The sequence below is a fragment of the Agelaius tricolor genome, unplaced genomic scaffold (genome assembly GCF_023055355.1).
Source record: "Agelaius tricolor isolate 1412-34295 unplaced genomic scaffold, bAgeTri1.0.p SCAF_3, whole genome shotgun sequence".
NCBI classification, from domain to species: domain Eukaryota; kingdom Metazoa; phylum Chordata; class Aves; order Passeriformes; family Icteridae; genus Agelaius; species Agelaius tricolor.
In genome coordinates, this window is record NW_027269263.1 from 243,608 (window position 1) to 264,725 (window position 21,118).

The 21,118-nt window shown below is 41.9% G+C and overlaps 1 protein-coding gene across 3 annotated transcripts in view; it reads right to left on the reverse strand.

Moving 5' to 3' along the window:
- PDE3A (phosphodiesterase 3A) overlaps window positions 1-21,118 on the reverse strand; it is a 219,190-nt gene that overhangs the window by 34,388 nt on the left and 163,684 nt on the right. For all 3 annotated transcript variants that reach the window (XM_071422078.1, XM_071422079.1, XM_071422080.1), the window contains 2 exons: window positions 3,879-4,139; window positions 1,154-1,308 (listed from right to left, as the gene is read on the reverse strand). In XM_071422078.1, the coding sequence (XP_071278179.1) occupies window positions 1,154-1,308; window positions 3,879-4,139 (416 nt within the window). The remainder of the gene's footprint in view (window positions 1-1,153; window positions 1,309-3,878; window positions 4,140-21,118) is intronic.

Below are 21,118 nucleotides of genomic sequence, written 5' to 3' on the forward strand. Positions count from 1 at the left end.
CACAAAGGGAACTTTGGCAAACCATGTATTTTTCTTGCATGAGGCTTTCAGGGTACTCTGCAGGCTGCCTTGAGCACCTCAACACCCTGTGTGACAGCCTCATCCACGGGACAGATTTAGGTATCTGAAGAGAGGCCAACCTTGGAAGGAAGCTGCTCTTTGGGGCTGCATTCCCCCAATCTATCCAACAGCCAACATTGGTCATGTTGGGCCTTCCAAAGTCCTATCTCTTACCCCACTACCAGCAGCAAATTTGGAATTTCAGAAAAGCACATGAGTCTTCTGATGTCCCAGCTCTGAATTCTCTTCTTGAACATAGTGCTTTCATTCTGACCTTCCTTTCCCCAGTGTCTCCACACTCTTTCTTCATCTACCAGCTCCAAGGTGATGGCCCTTGCTGAGGTAGGGAGGGGATCTGAACTTTATTCTCACAGGGTGGTACCACAACTGGCCACCCTCCACCTTCCTTTGAAGGCTCTGCTCCTCTCTGACTGGAACAGAAAAGTATTCACAGAGCCAGAAAGGAGCAAACCCTGTTGTAATGACATGATGTGGAGCTAGTGCAACTTTTATTACAACCTCTGCACATTCCCCAAACAAGCTGGCTGCTGGCTATAAGCAGCTGAGCAGACACAACTTTCTCTCCATTCCATAGGAGAAATCCATAGGATTCCTGAGCTGGAATCGTGTGCTTCACAATTTCAGCTCAGGGATCAGACCCTGAGAAGAATGGGAGATGAAGAAGTGCTTTAGGAACTGGTTTAATGACAGGACCACATCAGTATGTGTGCTTAGAAATTGCTGATGTAATTGCTGCAGTTTTTCTTAGCCAGGCCATCATGAAAACTTGCATGTCATGAAAACTTTAACCAGATATCTTTGCCTTTCTTCCAATTTTATTGGGCAGTTCTGCACTTCATTAGCATAAATAGATTTTTTTTAAAAAAATATTTTTCTACCCAATAATATGAATAATTTTGGCACAACCTGACAAAAAATGGGAATGCTGCTTCTTTGTCAAATCAATTTAGAGAAACACAAAGAAGTAATTCTAACACAGTTCACAGCCAGCATTTTTGAATGCATTTTGCACACAGAACCAAAGAAATCTCCCCGAAAAGAAAGATAAAAGAGAGAGGAGGCCATGTGTAACCTGGATGACGAAGATTCGTGAGGTTTGATGCTGGCACTGCGGTCCCTCCTCACTGGAGCTGGCTCCAGGGTGGGCAGTCCTGTGGCTGATGTGGTGGTGGTCCACGTGGAGGACACTCGTCTCAGCAGTCCTGGAGGCAAACTCCTCCGTAAGCGCTGTGGGGAAACCAGGGCCCTTCAGTTGGTACAGGCTGCAAAACCTCCACACATGCACAAATAAACCATCTCCATTGGCTTCCTTCTGTCTGACAACACCTTTAAATCTGGGTTCTCCCAGGGATTATTCATGTCAAACACAGCCAATGCTTTAAATGCTTGGGGAGTCTGGACCATCCTCCCTATCTCAAGTTTAAAAAAAGTGATATATATATATATATATATATATATATATATATATATTATATATATATTTATATATCCGCAGCCCCATAGCCACAGATGTTCAACACCTGATGTGGCCAAAGGTACTTAAACAAGTTAGCATGGCCATAAAGGTGACTGAAGCATTTGTCAGGAAAGGAAAGGCTGAGGGAGTTGGAACTTCTCAGTCTAAAGAAAAGTCTCAGGGTAGATCTTACCAGTGTACACAAATACCTAAAGGGAGGGTGTAGAGGAGAAGGCTCTTTCCAGGGGTGCCCAGTGACAGGACAAGAGGCAATGGAGCAAGAACTGAAGTACAAGGCATTTATTTAAATGTAGGAATCATTTTTTTTTACTGTGAGAAGGACTGAACACAGAGAAGTTGCCGGAAGAAGCTGTGAAATCTACATTAATGGAGATACTCAAAACCCAACTGGACATCCTCCTGAGCAACCTGATCTAGGCTGAGCCTAGAGAAACTTTCTCCTCAATGAGCTGAGGGATAGGACTGGACTACACAATCTCCAGATGCACTTTCAACCTCAACTACTCTGATTTAAACTGTCGTGAATCCTCAGAATCAGAGATTCAAGCCAAGAAAGGCTGTAAGAAAAATAAGGCAGGGGAGCTCCAACTTTTTTCCCTGCCATATCTACCCAACCCACTGAAATAAAACTTTCATGCTCTGGGATGTGACATCTCAGAAAGCTTAGAGGAAGCATCACTGTTTACAGCAGATTTTTCTTGACCACCCCAGCGTTTTTCTTTCACCTGTCTCCTCCATTTCTCCAAAAAACAGGATTCACATTTTTTTTTCAAATTTTTGAAGGCAAAGATAATAAAGGATCTTTTTTGGAGCCAGATTTGCTGTTGCAGATCCTATAATTTTGTAAGCTGTTTCTCTTGTGCAGTTCTTGTGAAGTGTTTATAGCTAAGAACTAAAATAAATATATCTGCAATGGAGAGCTTGGACTTTGCCAGAGGGTTAAGAAATATGAGATGGAAGACATCTGTGGTTCTGAAGTTCAAAGTTGCATATAAATATGTTAACACATTATCTCCTTACACAAAATGCTCAGTGTCAGATGGTTAAGGTGAAGGTCCTAAATCTGCTTTTAGACATTTTAAATAAAGACATGCAAACTATTTATTTTGTGAACCAGAATACATTTAGGTCAATGAATTCTTCAATCAAATTAGTTCTCTGTAGCATTAACTCATTTCTTCATCCTTCGTTTCTCTTCTCCTCATAGGGTATTATGCAACAGCAAACTTGTATCTGTTCCCTGTGCGTGCTGGTGTGATAGCAGTGCTATTCCACTAAACTCTTCCCCTCAGAGCCTGGGGTACAGCCATTATAGATATGGTCACTAAAGTAAACCGGGAAATGTGCTTAAAAACCTGTGAACATCCATTTTGTACATACAGCTGCTAAACAGGCAAATAGGGTGGCAATTATCATCACACTAAGCTGTAATAAAAGAATCACGAGCGTTGCAATTGAGATGCCTGGAAATGCTGGAATGAATGACTAGCTGTGCCATTTAAACTGTAAAAACATAAAAGCATTTGCCTGTGCAATGTACTCTGCCTATATTTAATTTTACAAGGGAGGCTGCAGTACAAAAGCATTTTGGTTTAGTTTCAGAAATGAAATGTAAGCCTTGCAGGACAGCTAATTAACAAACCTACAATTCACACTACTTCAAATCTGATGTGCTCTTTCTAGCTGTTCACTTGCTAAGTGTGGGTGGTTAACACTGGTTATTTCCTGCCTGATCCCTGAGCATTCATAAAGCCATTTTTCAAGGCAGTATTACATTTATATTTATGGTTCTGTCATCTTTTTCTTCTCAAGACAACTTCCATGAGCTCACAGTATTTGTCATACTAATGATTGTGATATTTTTGTCAGTTTGTGGGGTATACAACAGTTTAGACTTGATCCAAAGCACCTGAAGGTCATCAATAGAAACTTTTTAATTGACTTCTGTAGAGGACACAGTCTCAAGCTACGTCAGGGTAGGTATAGGTTGGACATCAGAAAAAAAATTTTCACTGAAAGAATAATAAAGTACTGGAATGCTCTTCCCAGGGAGGTGGTAGAATCACCATCTTTGGATGTGTTTAAAAAAGGACTGGACATGGCACCTGGTGCTATATTCTGGTTGAGGTGTTAGGGCATAGCTTGTACTGATGATCTTAGAGATCTCTTCCAACCTCATCATTCTGTGATTCTGTGATTCTGTAGGCTTCACCCTTCTAATTAAGGGAAGGAAGAAGAGATGGCAGTTCACACAAAAATCCCAGTGACATCTGACAGCCCAATGACATCCCTTTAGGGAGAGGCAGGCTCCAGCACTCACCTTGGGGATTGCCAGTTTCTCTCCCTTCTCCGGACATTCCTCTGAGTCGGAGCAGGTGTAGTTCTCGCTGAAGGACACCAAAGGATTCACCCTGGGCTTGTGGATGGCCTGGAAGGTCAGCTGTGTGTTGAGCAGGTTGCTCACTGTCCTCAGGGATGTGCAGACGTTGGGGGGCAGTGAAGGATCAGCCAGAAGGTCTGTGATGAGGCCGTGGGCCTCTCCCATGACAGCGATGTCCACTGTGATGCTGGTGCCAGAAGACTAAAGAAGAGAGAAATAATACAGGTGAGAAAACAGCAGTGAACAAACTGCTGGGCACTGCCTCAAGCTGTGGTGAACTCAACACGGCTTCTGCTAAAGCATCTGCAGGTGGAAAATATTAACATGAAATAATTCCTTAAATACAGAGAACAACACTGAATAGATCGATCATCGGTCTGCAAAGACTTTGGAATTCCATCATATCTGATTTCACAGCTTCCACCATCGGCAGCTGACTCAGCCCATCTGAATAAATTGTTCAGGCTCCCTGTGGAGACGTGGTCAATAGCCAGGGCCTTTTTGCACAAACAGTTTTGGAGACATGGCTTGGGATGGGAGGGGACTCTCCTGAGAGATGCCTGAGTACTAACTACAGAATAACTAATCTAGAACAACTAATGTTCAGTGCTTAGGCCCAGATCAATGAAATTAATCCCAAGCATATACTGAGATTTGTAAAATATCTCCATGCAACTAAATTATAGTATTCTGGTATGGTAGCAACAACATTCTTCTCCAAGCAATTGCATATTGGGCAGCTATACCACAACTGAAATGGAGTAAAAAAGTGGATTGTTTTAAACCTTAAAGTTGTCAAGTCTGTGAATTGACAGCTATACAGTACAATTGCAAAGGTTCGAGGATCTTTAAATTCTAATAAAGAACAGTGAGACTTGGATGCACACAGAGGTAAAACACCTAAAAAGGCAGAAGGCATATGGAATTTCAATGCAGAAGTGACATTTCAGCCCCACTAGCTGGTGCACTAAAACCCTCCATAAATTCTGCATAGAATTGCTGTTTCAAGGCACTCCAAGAGTGACCATTTTCCCTTTGTTGTGTCTCTGACACATAAGCTCAGTCCTGCTGCTCCTGTTTAGGGCTTAGCAGGTATACGTGCAGTTTCCCAGAGAGACGATTGCAGCAGATTTTGTGCTAATTTGCTTTCATGTATTTCTTAGAAAAAGCTAAAATACATAGTTTGTTTAATGGGGAAGTTATGTCTGTGAAAAGAATGTAAAAGTTCCTTAGAGTGGCAAGCAAAGAGCATGGAGAATTGGTCAGACTGAGAAGGAGAGAGATTAAAGCCCCAGCCAGGAATGACTCATGACAGCATTCATGGACCTCAAAACACAAAGAACAGAATAACACAACTTGACACTGCTTCGTTCTCAGAAAAGCCTTTACAAGCAATAAAAAAGCATTTCTGAGGAAAATTATGTATTAGTTAAGTATAGCTAAACCCTTTCCCTCTGTCTTCCCAGTTGCATAATGTGGACATCAGGCCCTTGGCAAACAGATGTTTCACTCCATGGATCTCTCCTCGTGTCCTGCTTCTTGCAAAGACTGAGGTAAGCTGCAGGACCAGAAGATAGGCCTCCTCACTCACCATCCTCTCCTGCAGCCAGAGAACCAGCCAGCCTCTTCCCACATTTCTTTGCCATGCTATGAAATAACATAAACCAGAAACTGCTTAATCTACTGGAGTGCTATTTCATCCTGCTGAAAAAAAATTAATGCCTGAATTTAACTTAATGGCTTTTTCATTGCTTAACATCTCAGGAGTGCATGCAGAAGATTCTGGCAGATGCTAAAGAAAATCCTTAAATTAAAGAACAAGGCTTGGGATGGGAGTAATTAATTATCTATCTTAACCTCAGCCATGGCAAATGGATCAAAGGGGAGTGAGGCAGAATACATCACTCAAAATGCAATAGAAGCCTCATATTTTCAGCAAAATTGTGTCATCTACTGCTTGAAATTCTATCAAGCCTGGAGTAGTTGACAATCAGAGGCAGAGATTAATACTTCCATGAAGTAAACAAGTCTGACTCAGTGGGCTATAAGCAGAGGTTCTGTGCAGCAGCACTGATATTTTGCAAAGCAGCCAGCATTGTTTTCCATGATTAGTACCAAGTGGGGAGAGGGGGAGCCCTTCTCCATGGTGGATTTCTGCCACAGGGCCTCCAGCTCCTTGTGCTGCCATGTGTGTTGGTGAACCCAGCCTTAACTCTGAGATTCAGCAGATTTGTCCCAATCAAACACCAGGCTGTGATGAGTTATGTGAGTCAAAAAGTAGGAATGGTTCATCTGTCTCAGGGTCAATTTACAGCACGATCAGACTAGTCTGACTAGGTAAAATTACAGCTATTTAAATGATTGTTTTCTAAAAAATATTACAAATTGAATGCATAAGAACATTTTAAAACATTTTACTTTTCAGAGTCTCTACTAAAAAACAGTAGAGAGCTGCATATGCTTTGCAGACCATTACTCAGAAAATAGATGACAATGTGTTTCCCTAAAGGGCAAGGAAACCTGGAATTTAGTGTAAATCACTGTGGTGATGTGAAAGCAAGAGAGGAAACTGCTGAAAATTTGAGATTAATGTAATCACATACATGGATATTTATTGTATATATGCACATGCACACAGATAGATATGCAGGGAGTCTTCTTTTAGGGTAAACGCGCAGACAAAATCCACGTTCAGTCTTTGTAAGTTGTTTTTTACTAAGTGCATAGCCTCTGCATGAACTGATTTGGATTCTTTAGATTTGGATTCTTTCCAAAGCACTTTACTCATTGAAGCTCCAAGGCCGGATACACGGGAATTGTGGCAAGAAGAACGTTTGCAAACACCAACAAACAACTAATTTGATAAAACAAAACAAAACAACCAGGAGCTAAGATAAGGTGGACTTAATTTCACAATGGTCAGTGTTCATTTGCTCATCTATGCCAATAATTGTGAATGCAGTTCCCTCCCATGACTTTTGGATAAGACTGGCTTGCTGTTCATTTTGTGACTTCATTCCAGCCCTGATTTCAGCAATGTCATGCAGTGACTAAAACTGAAATGCTCTGGGGCATGAGAATGAGAAAGCAAACAGGCTGGGAACAAAAGCAAAACTAAACAGGCTCATTTTTAACTAAGATAAGAAGGAAAAATAATTCCTTACAATGCTGAAAAACAGCTGGTTTAGGCCACAGTGCCATCTGGAATTCCTAAGTGGGCCTAAATGCACTTGCTGTATGTTTTGAGGCTTCCTTTTATGTACAGAAATTAAAAAACCAAACAAACCTAAAACACACTGCTGCATGTGCAGGACCAAACCACAAAAGTAGCATGCCCCAGTATCAGACAGATTATTTTTGTCAGGGCAGGAAACAACTGTAAGGAACACTTATATTCAATATGAAAACAGTATCCTGAAAAATTTTAATAACAATTTAGAATTTTTAGGTTTAAATGATTTGTTTTGGAGTTTGCAACATGACTAGAAAAGTTCTCAAAATTTGCATAACCTTCACTGGGCTTTTCTATTATAGTCCACAAAATCCCCTTTGTTTCTTCTGTTAAATTATATTATGCACAAAACTCTAAGAATAGCTTTTTACTCAGTAGAAGAAAAAGGCAGATAGAACTGTGCAGGAAAAATAAATTTAGGAAAACAGGAATAACAAATTCCTTGAGCCATAAGACCAGATAAATAAATTTAGGTATGAACTACTTGTGTTGGCTCACCTGGGGAGCAGATTTGACATCCATACACTCAACAGATGCCTTACCACAAAGAAAAGTCTTCTCCCTCCCCATTCATGTTTTGCATATGATACTCATCCAGCTTGACTAAAAACCACCACTCTCTCCACCCTACAAAGGGGGTGATTATCACGACAACACAAAACCAGTTGAAATTTATGCAAAGGAAAAAAAAAACCTTAAACTAATTATCAAACATAAACCACAATTCATTTCACACAGCCTCGTATTAGGGAGAAATAAAATCTTCATTAGCTGTGGCTTGTACAAGGAAAAGCAATGAAGGCAGAGATGTTGGCCTTTCACCACGTTGCACTCAAGAGCACTCTGTAAGCAAAAGAATGGGGGAGGCAAAGAGGAAAAAAAAAAAGCAAAGGAAAGCAGCATCCAGCCTATCTTCAATCTTCACACAATTACCAGCAGCTATAAATCACTATTTGATATGGTTTCCAAGTCACATCATAAATGTTCAGGCCAAGCTGTCTGGAAACAAAATTAAAAGCAAATATAATTCTCCATTATTTTAATGCCCACAGAGCAATTTGAAGGATAAACATCAATTGGCTTCTATGGAAATAATGAATCATTTTAAAGGCGCCACAGACTTAACTACTCCACCTTCCACTGAATGACTAAGGGAAAAAGCGTGCATGCAATTCTTTCACATTTCACTTTTCTCTATTTAAAGCTCTAGAAACTGAGTATTTTTATTTCTCTCTTATTTTGTACCAGCACAAGATTTCAGATTTTCTCTTCTTTGGTGAGCAAAGAAGATGTTTATGAGACTCTTTTCTCCAGCTTAATGAAGCACAGCATTGCCACGGCTCTCTGGAGGTCAACCAGCCACAGGCTCTGCAAGGCACACTCTTTGGTAGGGCTGGAAATAGCACCTTTCTGTCGTCTCATCACATTGATCAAAGAAATCCTTTCCAAGGCATCTATGTAGCCCCCTGGCTTTGCTGTTGAGTCTTTAAAGCAGCCAGGGCCACATAACCATAAACCAGACACTGAGGCACAGAAGATGAGCCCACAATGAAGGAAACTCAAAATCTTGCTTGAGTCATAATGATTTGAGTTTTAATCCTGGTTCCAAGCTGCTTTGGATGGCACCAGCACAGCAAAGCAGAGGTACCTGACAGCAATTACACTGGACTCTGATCTGCAGGGCAGAAAGTGCCATGACTGCCACATCAAGTGTGTCTGTAATGCCAGGAAGGTGCCAGAGTCCAAGGATCACAGAGCAGCCAGAGGAAGTGTTTCAAAGTAGTTCTGCAAAGGCGGGATCTGATGAAATGGGTCTCAATAAAGAGTCACAATTTTTGTCCCCTCCCTGTATTGCAGTGAGCCCTTTCCTCAGCAACAGTCCTGAGGCCACAGAGTCAGCAGCAGGCAGCCCAGCCTGGGGCTGGGTGTGCATGGGTTGAGCAGCCTCCTACAGGGCTGGCTCTGTAATCTCAGAGTATTTTAAACTACCACTCTTCTATTACTACCAAGCAAGGCCACTGATTTGGACCTTCCTCCTGTATCCCACCACTGGCTAACATAAAATTCCTAGGAAGAAAATAATCTCTGAAACCTGCTCCCATCTGCCACATTTATTTGAAACTGCCACAGAGGAGCATGACTACTTTCTTTAGAAAACCGGGATGACAACACCACCATTCTTTAAGAAAGAGGCACTGGTTTGAGAAGGAAATACTTTTTTCTCTGTTCTTATAAAACCTGTGGAATGTATCACTGTCTGTAGCAGGCTTTGTCTGGGGAGGCAGCTGCAGTCCCCACATCCTGCATCTCCACCTTAGGTGACACCACTCACCAAGCTCACAGTTACAGCTGACTAACTTTCTTCCATTACAGGATCTTTCAGTTCGTGACAGCTTTGTCGGCCAAAGAGCTCAGCCTGAAACACACACTGCCAGGTATTTGTCTGGGGTGAATTATTTCAGTGTTTGAGAAAAATTGCTCAGACATTTACAAGGAGACTGTTGGAGTCTTTAATCCATCCTAAAAACTCTTGGTAAACTGATACCACTTAATCTGCAGCAGGCACTGGAGGTGCAGTAAGGCCTTTTTGCTTTCCCAGCCCTGATATGTCCAGATTTGGTTGTGAAGTCCCTGGGAAAAATGAAACCAAATCTGGCCCTGCATGACCTCTGTGGGTTGTCAGAAACCCACCATGGAAGTACTCACCCCTACACACTGCACACGTGTCCTCCTGCACTATGCACAACATTCCAAAGGGCAAAGGATCACATTCAAGAAGCAGAGAACACATATGAGCTGTTTTGCAGTTTTGGTGCCATCTCTAACTTTCGAGGGAGGCTATGGGTTCTTGCTTTCAGGTCACCTAGCAGGCTTTTCCAGATTTGTTACACACACACAGAAGGAAAATATCCTCGTGGCCACTAGCAACCAAGCAACAATAAAAAGATAGATGCAGAAATAATCTCAAGGAGTGGGAGGACTGGATTCGTCCAGCTTCCAGACCTACAGAGTAGGAAAGTCTGAAACCGCGTGGATGCAAGTACTGGGCACAACCCAATGAAATGTAATTAAATCCCTGTCATTTATATCTGACAGAAAGGACCTCACATGAACTAACTCCACTGGTACTGACATCCAGTGGTGCTTAATTTTCCACATTTCCTCCTGCCACAGCTGTAGAGCACAGCTGGAAACCCTGGAAGGCAGAGGGAAAAGGGACAGGGCGTGCTGGGTGGCACAGCGTGGCAAGGGGCACAGCCATACATGTGCTCTGCCTTGGGCTCCTTGGGAAATCCCAGTCCAAGTCAAGACACTCAGCCAGTTGGGATGACCTCCTGCATCAGGCATGCCATGAGGAGGATCCAGGGAAAGCAGCTCCTGGAAGGAGGAGAGAGCACAGGCTGAGCTCCCTGGCTGGGAGCCGCCGGTCACAGCTTGCAAACCTCGTGGAAACTCTGACGCTGGTATTTGATGTTCTCAGTAGAGCCCTGGGGACACAGTCACCCAGTTCCAAGGGACTTTCCGTGCTATTTGGCTGCCTAAAAACATTAAAACATCACGACTCTCCAGCCCAAAGAACTACTTGATGATGTAGAGCAGATCACAGAGTCAGTCACAGTCAGGGTTGATTACTTACAAAGTAGACGCCACTCCAACCAAACTAGGAACTTTAAAAATTATTGCTTTTAATGAAAGCACAGCAGATGGGAAAAATTAAATTCTAAATGCGACTCAAATCTGCTTTGAGTAACACAGACTGAGGAGAACAATTCTGTGCTGCAGAGGCTGTCCTCAATTGTCTTACATTATTGTTCTCCAATTTGTACATCAGATGGTCACAAATTGGTAGCTTGAAGCTGATAGTTTGTCTTCATATGCAGAAAACAGTGACAACTGTCTTCAGCCTCAACTTGAGCTGCAGCAACACAAGTGGGACCCAGCAGGAGTGGGTGCTGGGTGCACACACAGGGAGGATAAACCATCTATTAATACCTGGTGATCCTACTCGTTTGAGTTTACAGCTCCAACACGCCTGCTCAGCATGGAGAGCTATTTTAATGCTACGGTGAACTAAAACAGAGCAGCCAAAATCACAGCGTGAGTTAAAAAAAGATCCATTGAAAGCAATAATCATTGCTCTGCCTTCTGTGTACTAACTAATCCTCCCACATTTTCAACTTGACAGTCTCAGTTACACCAGAGCAAAGCCAAAGGAGCCACGTCCTGCCATATTTTCTCCCTTTCAAAGCACTTCAGGCTCTTTTGGGATGCAACTTGAGAAGCAACCTCACAATTAGCAGCAAACTGCAGAAATATGTATGAAAATAAGCCCAGCTAAAGAGTCACACCCATCCCAGCCCTTCACTAAGAACTGTTGAACAGTATAAGGAAGAGAATTATCAAATATAATGAAAAATGCAAATAAATGCAGCCTCTAAACGAAGACAAAAGATTGAGGGGGGGGAGGTGGAGTGAAGAGCTGCTACACAGGGTGTCAAATATATTTTCAATTACTAAAAAGGAGTTGTCATAGGAGAATAAGCTAAAAAAAAGAAAACCTCATAAGGTTTTAAGAATGAGTGCTGAAAACCAGAATATGTAAAAATTAGAAACTAGGAAGTAATTATCAGTGAAGCTGTAGATAAAGAGCCTTTAATGTTCAGTCTGTTCTTACTGGAATTACAACAGGGATTTGGAAATGACAGCAGGAGCCAGATGTATATCTTGGGCCATGTTTCCCATATGCTGCAGCAGCAGAGCAGAAGGATGCCATGAAATTCTCCAGTGACCATGAACACTACTGATAGTAGTGGTCCATTTTTAAGAACAGGCTTTCCCTGAAGCCAAAGGCAGGCAGTGATGTTCTGCACCTTTTGAAAAGGATAAATCCTCTGCACATCAAACTGCAGTGAGAGCCTCACTGCAGACAAATTGGTTCAATTTCAGCATTTTTTTCTTCTCCATCAGACCTTGTGGTTTGCATTATTTCAGTTCTCCTGACTTAAAGCACTCACACTAATACCAGTCAATAGCCACTGAGTGCTAGAGATGCCTCCTCCTCTTTCTCATGACTTTATGTCACTAATGAACTCCTCTGTGAAAAGAATTAATCATTTTTCTGTAACACTTGGCTTCGGATTTTTATATTATGACTCATTCAAAAAAAACCCAGCTGTAGCCCTAGGGACTTGCAGTCCCCAAATCCTTCATCAGAGCTGCTGCAGAGCTATTATTTCTCTAAAGAACAAGCTACTAACATCCAAAGCCATGACCTGCAAAAGTCACATTTAAGCATGCGCTAGATGTGAAAATCCCCCACCTCTCCTGGATTATTTATTGGCAACTCTTCAATGAAGATCAGAACAGAGAGAACCAGTAATTAATGTACAAGAAATACAAAACACTATCCGCTGCATGCCTTGTGTGATATTAAAATAATTTTTTTTACTTACCACAGATATAAACTGACAGAGCAGCAAGCCCTGAGGACTGCTTTCAACCTACTTCATCCTTGACCTGCAAGGACCAACTTAAAGACACACAAGGTTAGTTTATACTGTGGGCTTATTTTGCCCTTGCTGTCACAAATGAAGAAAAAAAAAAAAAAAAATTGCCTGCTGAGATACAAGGTAGACATCTGATAGCCACAGGTCAATGCCTGCATCAGATGGCCATTTTCAGGACTACTGTTCTGGCCTTTAATCTACACACTGGATGCTAAAGGCTTGAGGATTTTCTAAGTCATTTCAGCAATCTCTAATTTCTTCCATGTAGCTGGAGACAGATTTGTCCTGTGCACAGTTTTAATCTAAGAAAAGTCTTACTTTCAACTTGTGTATTTCAGGTTGTGAGTAGTGCTTGACTTGCACTTTAGAAAAAGAAAAATGTAAAATGCATGTAATATTCCTAATTATGACACCCTGGCTGCTTCTCAATTCTAATTAGAGATAGACCCAATCTGTACTTCTGCATCATTAATATCTCAGCAACTCTGACGTCTGGCTCAGGGTCTGCACTATTTTATGAGGGCCAAACACTTCTGTGTTTTTGGAAAGCTTGGATTCAAACTCACATCTAAATATAACAGTACCAGCTTCTCATTTACAAAAGGCAACAGAGCCATAGAGACCAGAAAACAGACACAGATCACGAAGCACTGGTGCTTATGCTGGCAACCAAACTTGACAATGATTTCTATCTCCACTGTGAGTTATGTTTTCTGCTTGGATGTGGACATTAAGGAAAAAAAAATAAACTGTGGGTTGCACATGGGGCTTTTTTAAATGTTAAATATCCTTGAGAAGCTGAACTTGAGTAGTTCATCTGAATCTACTGCAGTAATAAATCAGTGATGATGTACCAGTAAGTGCAATAGAAGCACTTATTACCACTGAGTAGGTACACTGCATGGGTCCTGGCAGACCGGTTAAAAGCCTTAAATGAATTTTTTTAAGGAGTTTGAATTTTTGAAAAAAATTTGAAATGAAAAGTCTTAATTCAATTTGTTATATAAGGAGGTATAGAAAAGAAGTGCCAACACACAAATCTGTTTTACCATCTAAAATCAAAGACTTGGGAAGATACATCAAGACAGAGACTTGACATTTTAGCTCAGAACTGATGCTGTTAATTGGTGCACACAGTATTGGGCTATTTGCTGATGAGATTTATCATCACATGATTCTGCCCCAGAGCTCTCTAACACAGAGAACAGTGTGGTGTCCTCACAAACAAGAAACAGCAGCTCAAGGATTCAGAGTGCACTGACAACTTCAGGCAAACACAAAAAGTATTTTGTACTGACAGAAAAATTATTGGTTTTGGAATTGCTGGTGACAGAAAGGGCTTATTTTGGCTTTGCTTCAGCAATTTTAGGACAGTTTTATTAAAAGATAGGAACAAGAAACTGCGTCAACTTCTCAAAACTTAAATCTTTAGTTTGAAAATGATGTAATGAAGTTCCTCAGTTGTTTTTTTTTTTAGTAAAAGGCTATGGCTTCTCTTTGTGAAGAACAGCCTGGTGCCCATATTTGCATTGTTTTCTGCATTAGACTTCTGCAGAAGCTTAGTGGTCAGAGGCTCACAGCTAAATTAAGTGGGATCCATAATGGATTAGACACCAAGATAATTTCAATATTCAGGTTTGTTAACACTGGTGACCTAAGGCAGGGTATTGTAGCAAAAGATCCTCCCAAAAATCAGTTTAACTTTGAGGGGTTAAGCTCAGAGCAACAAAGATAAAAGACCAGTTTAATCACAAGAAAACACTTGACTTCATAGCCCTGACCTTGGTGAGCAGTCACATGCAGCTCTCATCACAATGCTTTGTGTAACATATTTGTTAACAAATTGGAACAGACCACATGCTGGATTGTTTGCCATACGGTGCTCTGGCTGATCAGCTGATGAAGCATATGGATTGTGTCTTCCTAATGCTCCAGGATCTTCCTGACTGCTTCCATCTGAGTCTTACCAGTGGCCCCAGATATCCCATTTATCCCATTAAAGTAAAAGAACCGAAGACATAAATTGCTGATCAATTCTCTCTGTATACCCTCCTTCTTCTCCTAATGCATTTGAGAGACTTTTGGCAACAACATTAGGAAACAACCTTCTCTAGAAAGAAGAATCACTTCATTTAAATGATTTGTTCTTTTAATTACTGTCATTCCTAGCTAACACAGAGCAGAAAATGCCTATCAATAATGCTCACTGTGCAACAAGTTGGCATTTTTCCAGGAATCTGAAGACTACCCTTAATCTAAGTAAAAATTTATTTGTATCCATTTCCTCTTTTAATCCAAGCTACAACTGCTGCGGAGAGTAAAGCTGAAGAATTCTGTATGATGCTACAGCAAAATGAAATACCCAACCAAATTAATTATGCCCAATACTTTTATGCACTTGCCCTTTTATGCACTGACAGAGCAAAGAAACATTCTTGGTTTCCTGTCAATAAAATCAAGGTGGCACAAGAAGGCAACATGATGAGGACTTACTTTGTTCTTCCTTTTAGGAAAGATGCCTTCCATTAGGATGGCATTTTTCTGCCATGATATAAACACGTCTTCAAGTAATAATTAACTATATAATTATCTAATTCTATAGAGAGCCACAGTACTATACCTCACACACATGTTAATAGCTCAGTTTAAATAAGGGAAGGAGAATTGATCGGAAAGAAATGAATTAACATTTAGTTGGTCTTTTTTTTAAACAGAGAAGAAAATGCAAATCAAAACCTGTCTCTAAAGACTGTTTCATGTTTTGTGTATAAAGACAACCCTATAGGCCCGTGCCAGCTACAAACAAAAAGACATGTTACAAATAGGACTTCACACTCAACTCTGAAACCTGCTTTGTGTGGGTTTGGGTATATTTTGAAACCAGTCAAACAAGATAAAACCATGTTCTGACATAAAATATAGGGTCTGCTTTAAGGGCTTGCTGATGTGACCAGCCTAAATGCAAACCAGCCAAAGGATGTTCCACCAGGTGCACAAAATAAATTATTTTAAATAAAACCTGTCCATGGGCAGACTTCTAACCACACACAGTAACTATTTCTGCTTGTAAAAGGAGGTGCATTAGCTCTGTATAAGCAATTCATGACCTTTGACACAAGACTACCTTTTCCCCCTGCACCAAGCTGACCAGGCCAGGGAAAAGCCCACATGGCCCCAGAGCAGCAGCTGAACTCAGCTTTCCCCCGGGCAGCAGCAGCCCAGGTGATGATCAGGAATGGAGTGGCCAGCAGGAGCAGGGAGGTCATTCATCCCCCGCACCTGGTACTGGTGAGGCCACACCTGGAGTGCTGTGTCCAGTTCTGGGCCCCTCAGTTTGGGAAGGACGTTGAGATGCTCAAATGCATCCAGAAGATGCAATGAGGGATTGGGAACACAAACCCAGTGAGGAATGTTTGAAGGAGCTGGGACTATTTAGCCTGGAGAAGAGGAGGTTTAGAGGTGACCTTATTGCTCTCTACAACTCCCTGAAGGGAGGTTGGAGACAGGTGGGGTTGGTCTCTGACAGAACCAGAGGACACAGTCTCAAGCTACATCAGGGAAGGATATTAGGAAAAAAAATTTCACTAAAAGAATAATAAAGTACTGGAATGCTCTTCCCAGGGAGGTGGTAGAATCACCATCTCTGGATGTGTTTAAAAAAAGACTGGACATGGCACTTGGAGCTATAGTCTGGTTGAGGTGTTAGGGCATAGGTTGGACTTGATGATCTTAGAGGTCTCTTCCAACCTCATCATTCTGTGATTCTGTGATGTGCATGCCAGCCCCTCATTACTGACAGGACATAACGAGGCAGGAGATCAGGGAGCAGCTCTGGGCTGGAACCCAGCCTCAGGAAGTGAGCCAGGCAGACTGGGAGTTCCCAGGGGATGGGCCAGGGGATCCCAAAATGTCCCTTCTCTCTTCTGAGGGTCTCTGCCTGCCCACCAGGCTGTCGAGGGGCCAGCGAGAGGTGGAAGGGCAGGAGCACAGATGTGAGCACATCCAGCTGCACCATGAAAATCAGACCAGGAGAAGGGGAGGACAATGAGAACATTACATTCAGACCTAGTCTAAACAGCTATGCCAGGCTGGAGCACAAATACTTCCAAAAATGAGCACACACCTTGTGCCAGGTGACCACTCCAGATGAGTCAGTGCCTCAGGAGAGGGTGTGAGGTAACAGCCATGGTACAACTGAGCAGAACCCTTCACACGGGCATCATCCTTTATGATCCTGCAGCTTTAAGTGTAGAAAAGCCTTTCCCAGGGATCACCAGATGGCACTACTCTTCCTTCAAATCAGGACTGTAGTGAAAATGCCATCATCAATTTGGGAGGAAAAAGATCTTAATCCATGGGTTTTTATATATTAGCTCAGTAATCTCTCACTGTTCACATTCTTTCCAACGATCTTGCAAATCTTGTACAAACAACAAAGAAATTACTGCATCTGGGGGAGGTGGAGGGAGCCTCGTAGCATTTTGAACTGACTCTCATACTAAAATATTCCATAGCAGAAGGATTGCAGAAGTTTCTCTAGGAACACAAAACTCCCCAGCAATACATGCAGTGCTTGTATTAAGAAAGCAGAGTTCCTTTCACAGAAATAAGTCCAGCATATAAGGTTAACATATGAATGCCTCTCTCTTCTCCCCATGTTCTTTTTCTGTCTGTTATCAGAGCTGTTGAAGATGCTAAATTCTACCTGTAACTGTGAAGTGTTTCAGCATGAAAGTATTTTCTAATCTAATTAGAAAAATTTCTAATTTTTCTAATTTGGTTGAAGTTTACTGCACTTTTTTCCCCCAAAAAAGAGCTGTTGAGAGTTATCCACATACAAATAATAATGGAAGATAGAAAATGAAAGCAGATTAAAATGCTAATAAAGAAACATCAACACACATACACACAAAAAGCAAAGTTTCCACGTGCATGTTAGTGTAAACAGCTTTCTTTCAGTTATTGATGTGAATTGCAAAAAGATGCAAAGTATTCACATTTGCATGTCCTCAGCTGGGTACAAGCTGATGTCAGGCTGTGGAATACAGCTCATTTGGGATGGAAGGGACATGTTCAAACTGAAGTCTCAAAAGCCCCTGATTCTTGATGAGAAAGAGTGATATTTCTTTTTTTGCTTGTTTGCTTTGTGTTTAATCCACCACAGGACTCCTCTGCACTCAAGACCTTACAAATTGAAAAACAGAGGGGCAAATTAATCTTGCAGATTGACTCCTCTGACTTCACCAGGAGTCACAGCAGAACTGAAGTCTGCCTGCTGTGCTCATGAGCTGAATTCCCTCACAAAACAGATTTTTTGTTTTTCTCTGAGCAGTTCTCCCCCCTTGCAGCTCCCTAGAAGTTGACAGGCTGTTTCCTGCTCCATGATCTGTGAATCACGACGTGCTCGCTGCTCCCCAGTGAAATTAAATTAGGTATGGGAGCACAGCATGAGCAATAACTTTCCCTGAGATGCCAGCCCTAAAGAAACTCTGCATTTTCTTCCCCCATTTGAAGAATGGAGTTATGAAAGCAGGGTCAAGTTGGCTATTACTCTTCAGACTCTGCAACATCACCCAGTCCGCTCTGAGCCAGTTTAAAATTATTTCTCCGCTTCCTAGTCAAGAATACAATGGCACCAGATTTGACGAGTCCAATAATTCACTATATTTATTTGTGTGTTCTTCTGTGACCACTTAACAGCATGTGAATTGCAGCAATGCTTAACATACACAAATACCATGATAAATCAGCAGACCTTAGTGCATGTCTTACAGCTGGGAATTTGGTAAGACAAGGGTAAGCAATATTCACACATGGCTTATCAAGCAGGAAAGGGGAGTTTGCAATGCTGCATTTCAAAGTGCCTTTCAACAGCACTTTGTTAAGGAATAGAATATTCACACTTGGAAAGATCATAGGGTTATGTTGGCCCTTCTTTTTTTCCAGACATGTGGCCCTTGGGAACTTGCACACATCTTTGTCACTGCAGTGTACTCTGAGCAGGGAGGCACCACAGGGGCACATCTGAAAGCTGAAACTTTCAGAAAATAAAAGAGTAATATATTAAAACATGGTTTGTGAGCTCAGATTATTGCTCATTCTGGAGCCTATGGTCATCTCAGACAGGTTTAGGGGAGTTTCAGCTTCAAATTGTGATGTAGATGTCAAAACCAGATTACTTACCCTCCTTTCTGCATCACCACAGAGTCCATGTGCTCCAACAAAGGTATTTTGTGTTTGCTTCAAGGAAAAATAAAAGGTGCTCCCATATTTCCTTCTCAGACAGAAATACACTTGACCTGAGAAACTACTCCAAAGATCAACTGATCTGCAAGAAAGAGAAGTCTTCATGCTACCTAAAATTAAGTGTGGCTTTCCCTTCTCCAACATTCCCAAGTTCCCCTGTGAGCCTTACAGGTTCCTCCAGGTTCACTTCTCCAAGGTCCACTGAAAATCCCATCATAAGCTCCCTCTCTCCTGGGTTAGCTGCCAGACAAGGGCTGGTACTGGAGTCACAGCGTCAGTGAGAGATTGTTCTGGCCTTCAAACTCTGCCATGTCCCCTGCCCAGCTGCTGTGGAGATGGCTCAAGCACAGCAAAGTAAATTGGTTTAATCTTGTGCATCTGGTAGTGAGCTCCCAGTCATCTGTTTAGGGGTATAAAGGGACTCTGTTCCATTTCAGTGCATCCATCACGTCACAGCCCAGCTCTAGTGATGGAGTCTGAAAACTTCAAAATCTAAACCCTGACAGCTCCTCTTCTCTGCTGATATTTATCACACTGGTGGACTTGCATGTTGTTCCACAAGCTACTGAGTAACCTGGGCCTGAGAGACTGTAAGTAACCCTCTTAGAGCTAAACTCTAAGTCTGCTTATTACCCTAAATTCACAAAAGTATTCCTTTGTCATTCAAAAAAAAAAACCCACAAAAACTCTTAAAGCACAACTGTCTACAGACTTTCAGTATTATCACATCAGCCAAATAAACACGAAGTGAACCCTTCATCTCTGCATCCCTTAAAGGATTCCCAAGGCAGCAACATCCCACAGAAGGCCCTCTGGGTCCTTGGAAGGTGCAGAGCACTCTTTGCCTACAGAGTGAGCAAAAGCTTTAGCCCACTTCTGGGAATGCAAATGAATGGGATCCACGTGACCCCGGTAATAAAAGGCTCCTGTCTCTTTGCAAAGCATTGAAATGCCATCTGGCAATTTTGTTGACGTCAGCAGGCACAGAAAAACAACCACCACCTCCCCCAAAAAAGCAAAAGCCTTGGGCGGGAGGGGGAGGAATGCAGAGCTCCATGGTGTGTATGTGTGCGCTTCAGGCTGGTGCTACTGCAAACCTCAGCCCAGAGCCTGGAATTCTGCACCAGCACTGCAGCAAAATTCACCCCTTCCCTTGCCTGTATTTTACCCTGCTGAGCAGCCCTGGCAGGCAGGGCTCAGAGAGGCTGCCAAGCATCACACAAGGAGCACTGCATCCTCCTCTCCCACTCTGCCTGGCCACTGTCAGGTGCTGGAAGTTTGAATGTGAGGAATGAGTTTCTCAGCACACACTTACAGGGAAAGACACAAAACTTCCAGCACTGCAGGCTGGGGAAGATGCACCACTCATTTGGCTGCTTTGGCTACACTTCTTGCACATTGATCTGGAACCCACTGAAAGAAATTCTGTGCTAGTTTAAATAAAACCTCACACCAACATTTCATCGTGGCAAGAGAGAAAAGACCAAAGTTGTACAAAAAAAGATGTACAACAAATTATACACTTCTTTTCCTTTCTTTATACTTAAAATTAGTCTTAAAACTTATTTTTAGACTAAATCAACAAATAAAAATACAATTAAACATTGTAAAGTCACACTAGGACTGATGTCCAGATCCTGTGGGGGATAATATTATAGGCTGCAGGTACTAATTTTAAATTATATTTAATAGAAGGTGTAATATTGCTCCTAAGTATTACATGCCATTTGGAACAGAAAAGTTTGCTGCATTTCAATGAAAAATGCTAATATTTTAAGTCAGTAATGTAAACTACCTTATCTGTGATGAGGAGCAGGTATCTTTTTGTATTACAGTACATTTTCCTGTTATCAGAGATCTGTTCAGTCATTTCTGATCTCAGTTAACAATTCACATCCAAATATAGGAAAGGGCAGCAGAGCACTGCTTTAACACAAACTTTAAAAGGATGCAAGTGTCCTCCATGAGGTACATCTAAACCCTGAAAAAAGGAGCTCAGATGTTGCTTTTAACAAGGGATTAGAAATTTTACAGTAGCTTTGTGACAGAAACACAATCCCCTCAACAGTATACCTCAAAAAAATGAGAACTACACAGTCTGGGTGATGATGAGGAGAGAAGGAGGAGGCTGACCTGTGATCTAGGGCCACATGCTCTCACTTGTCTCACCAAAATATTGTAAAAAAGTACATCCT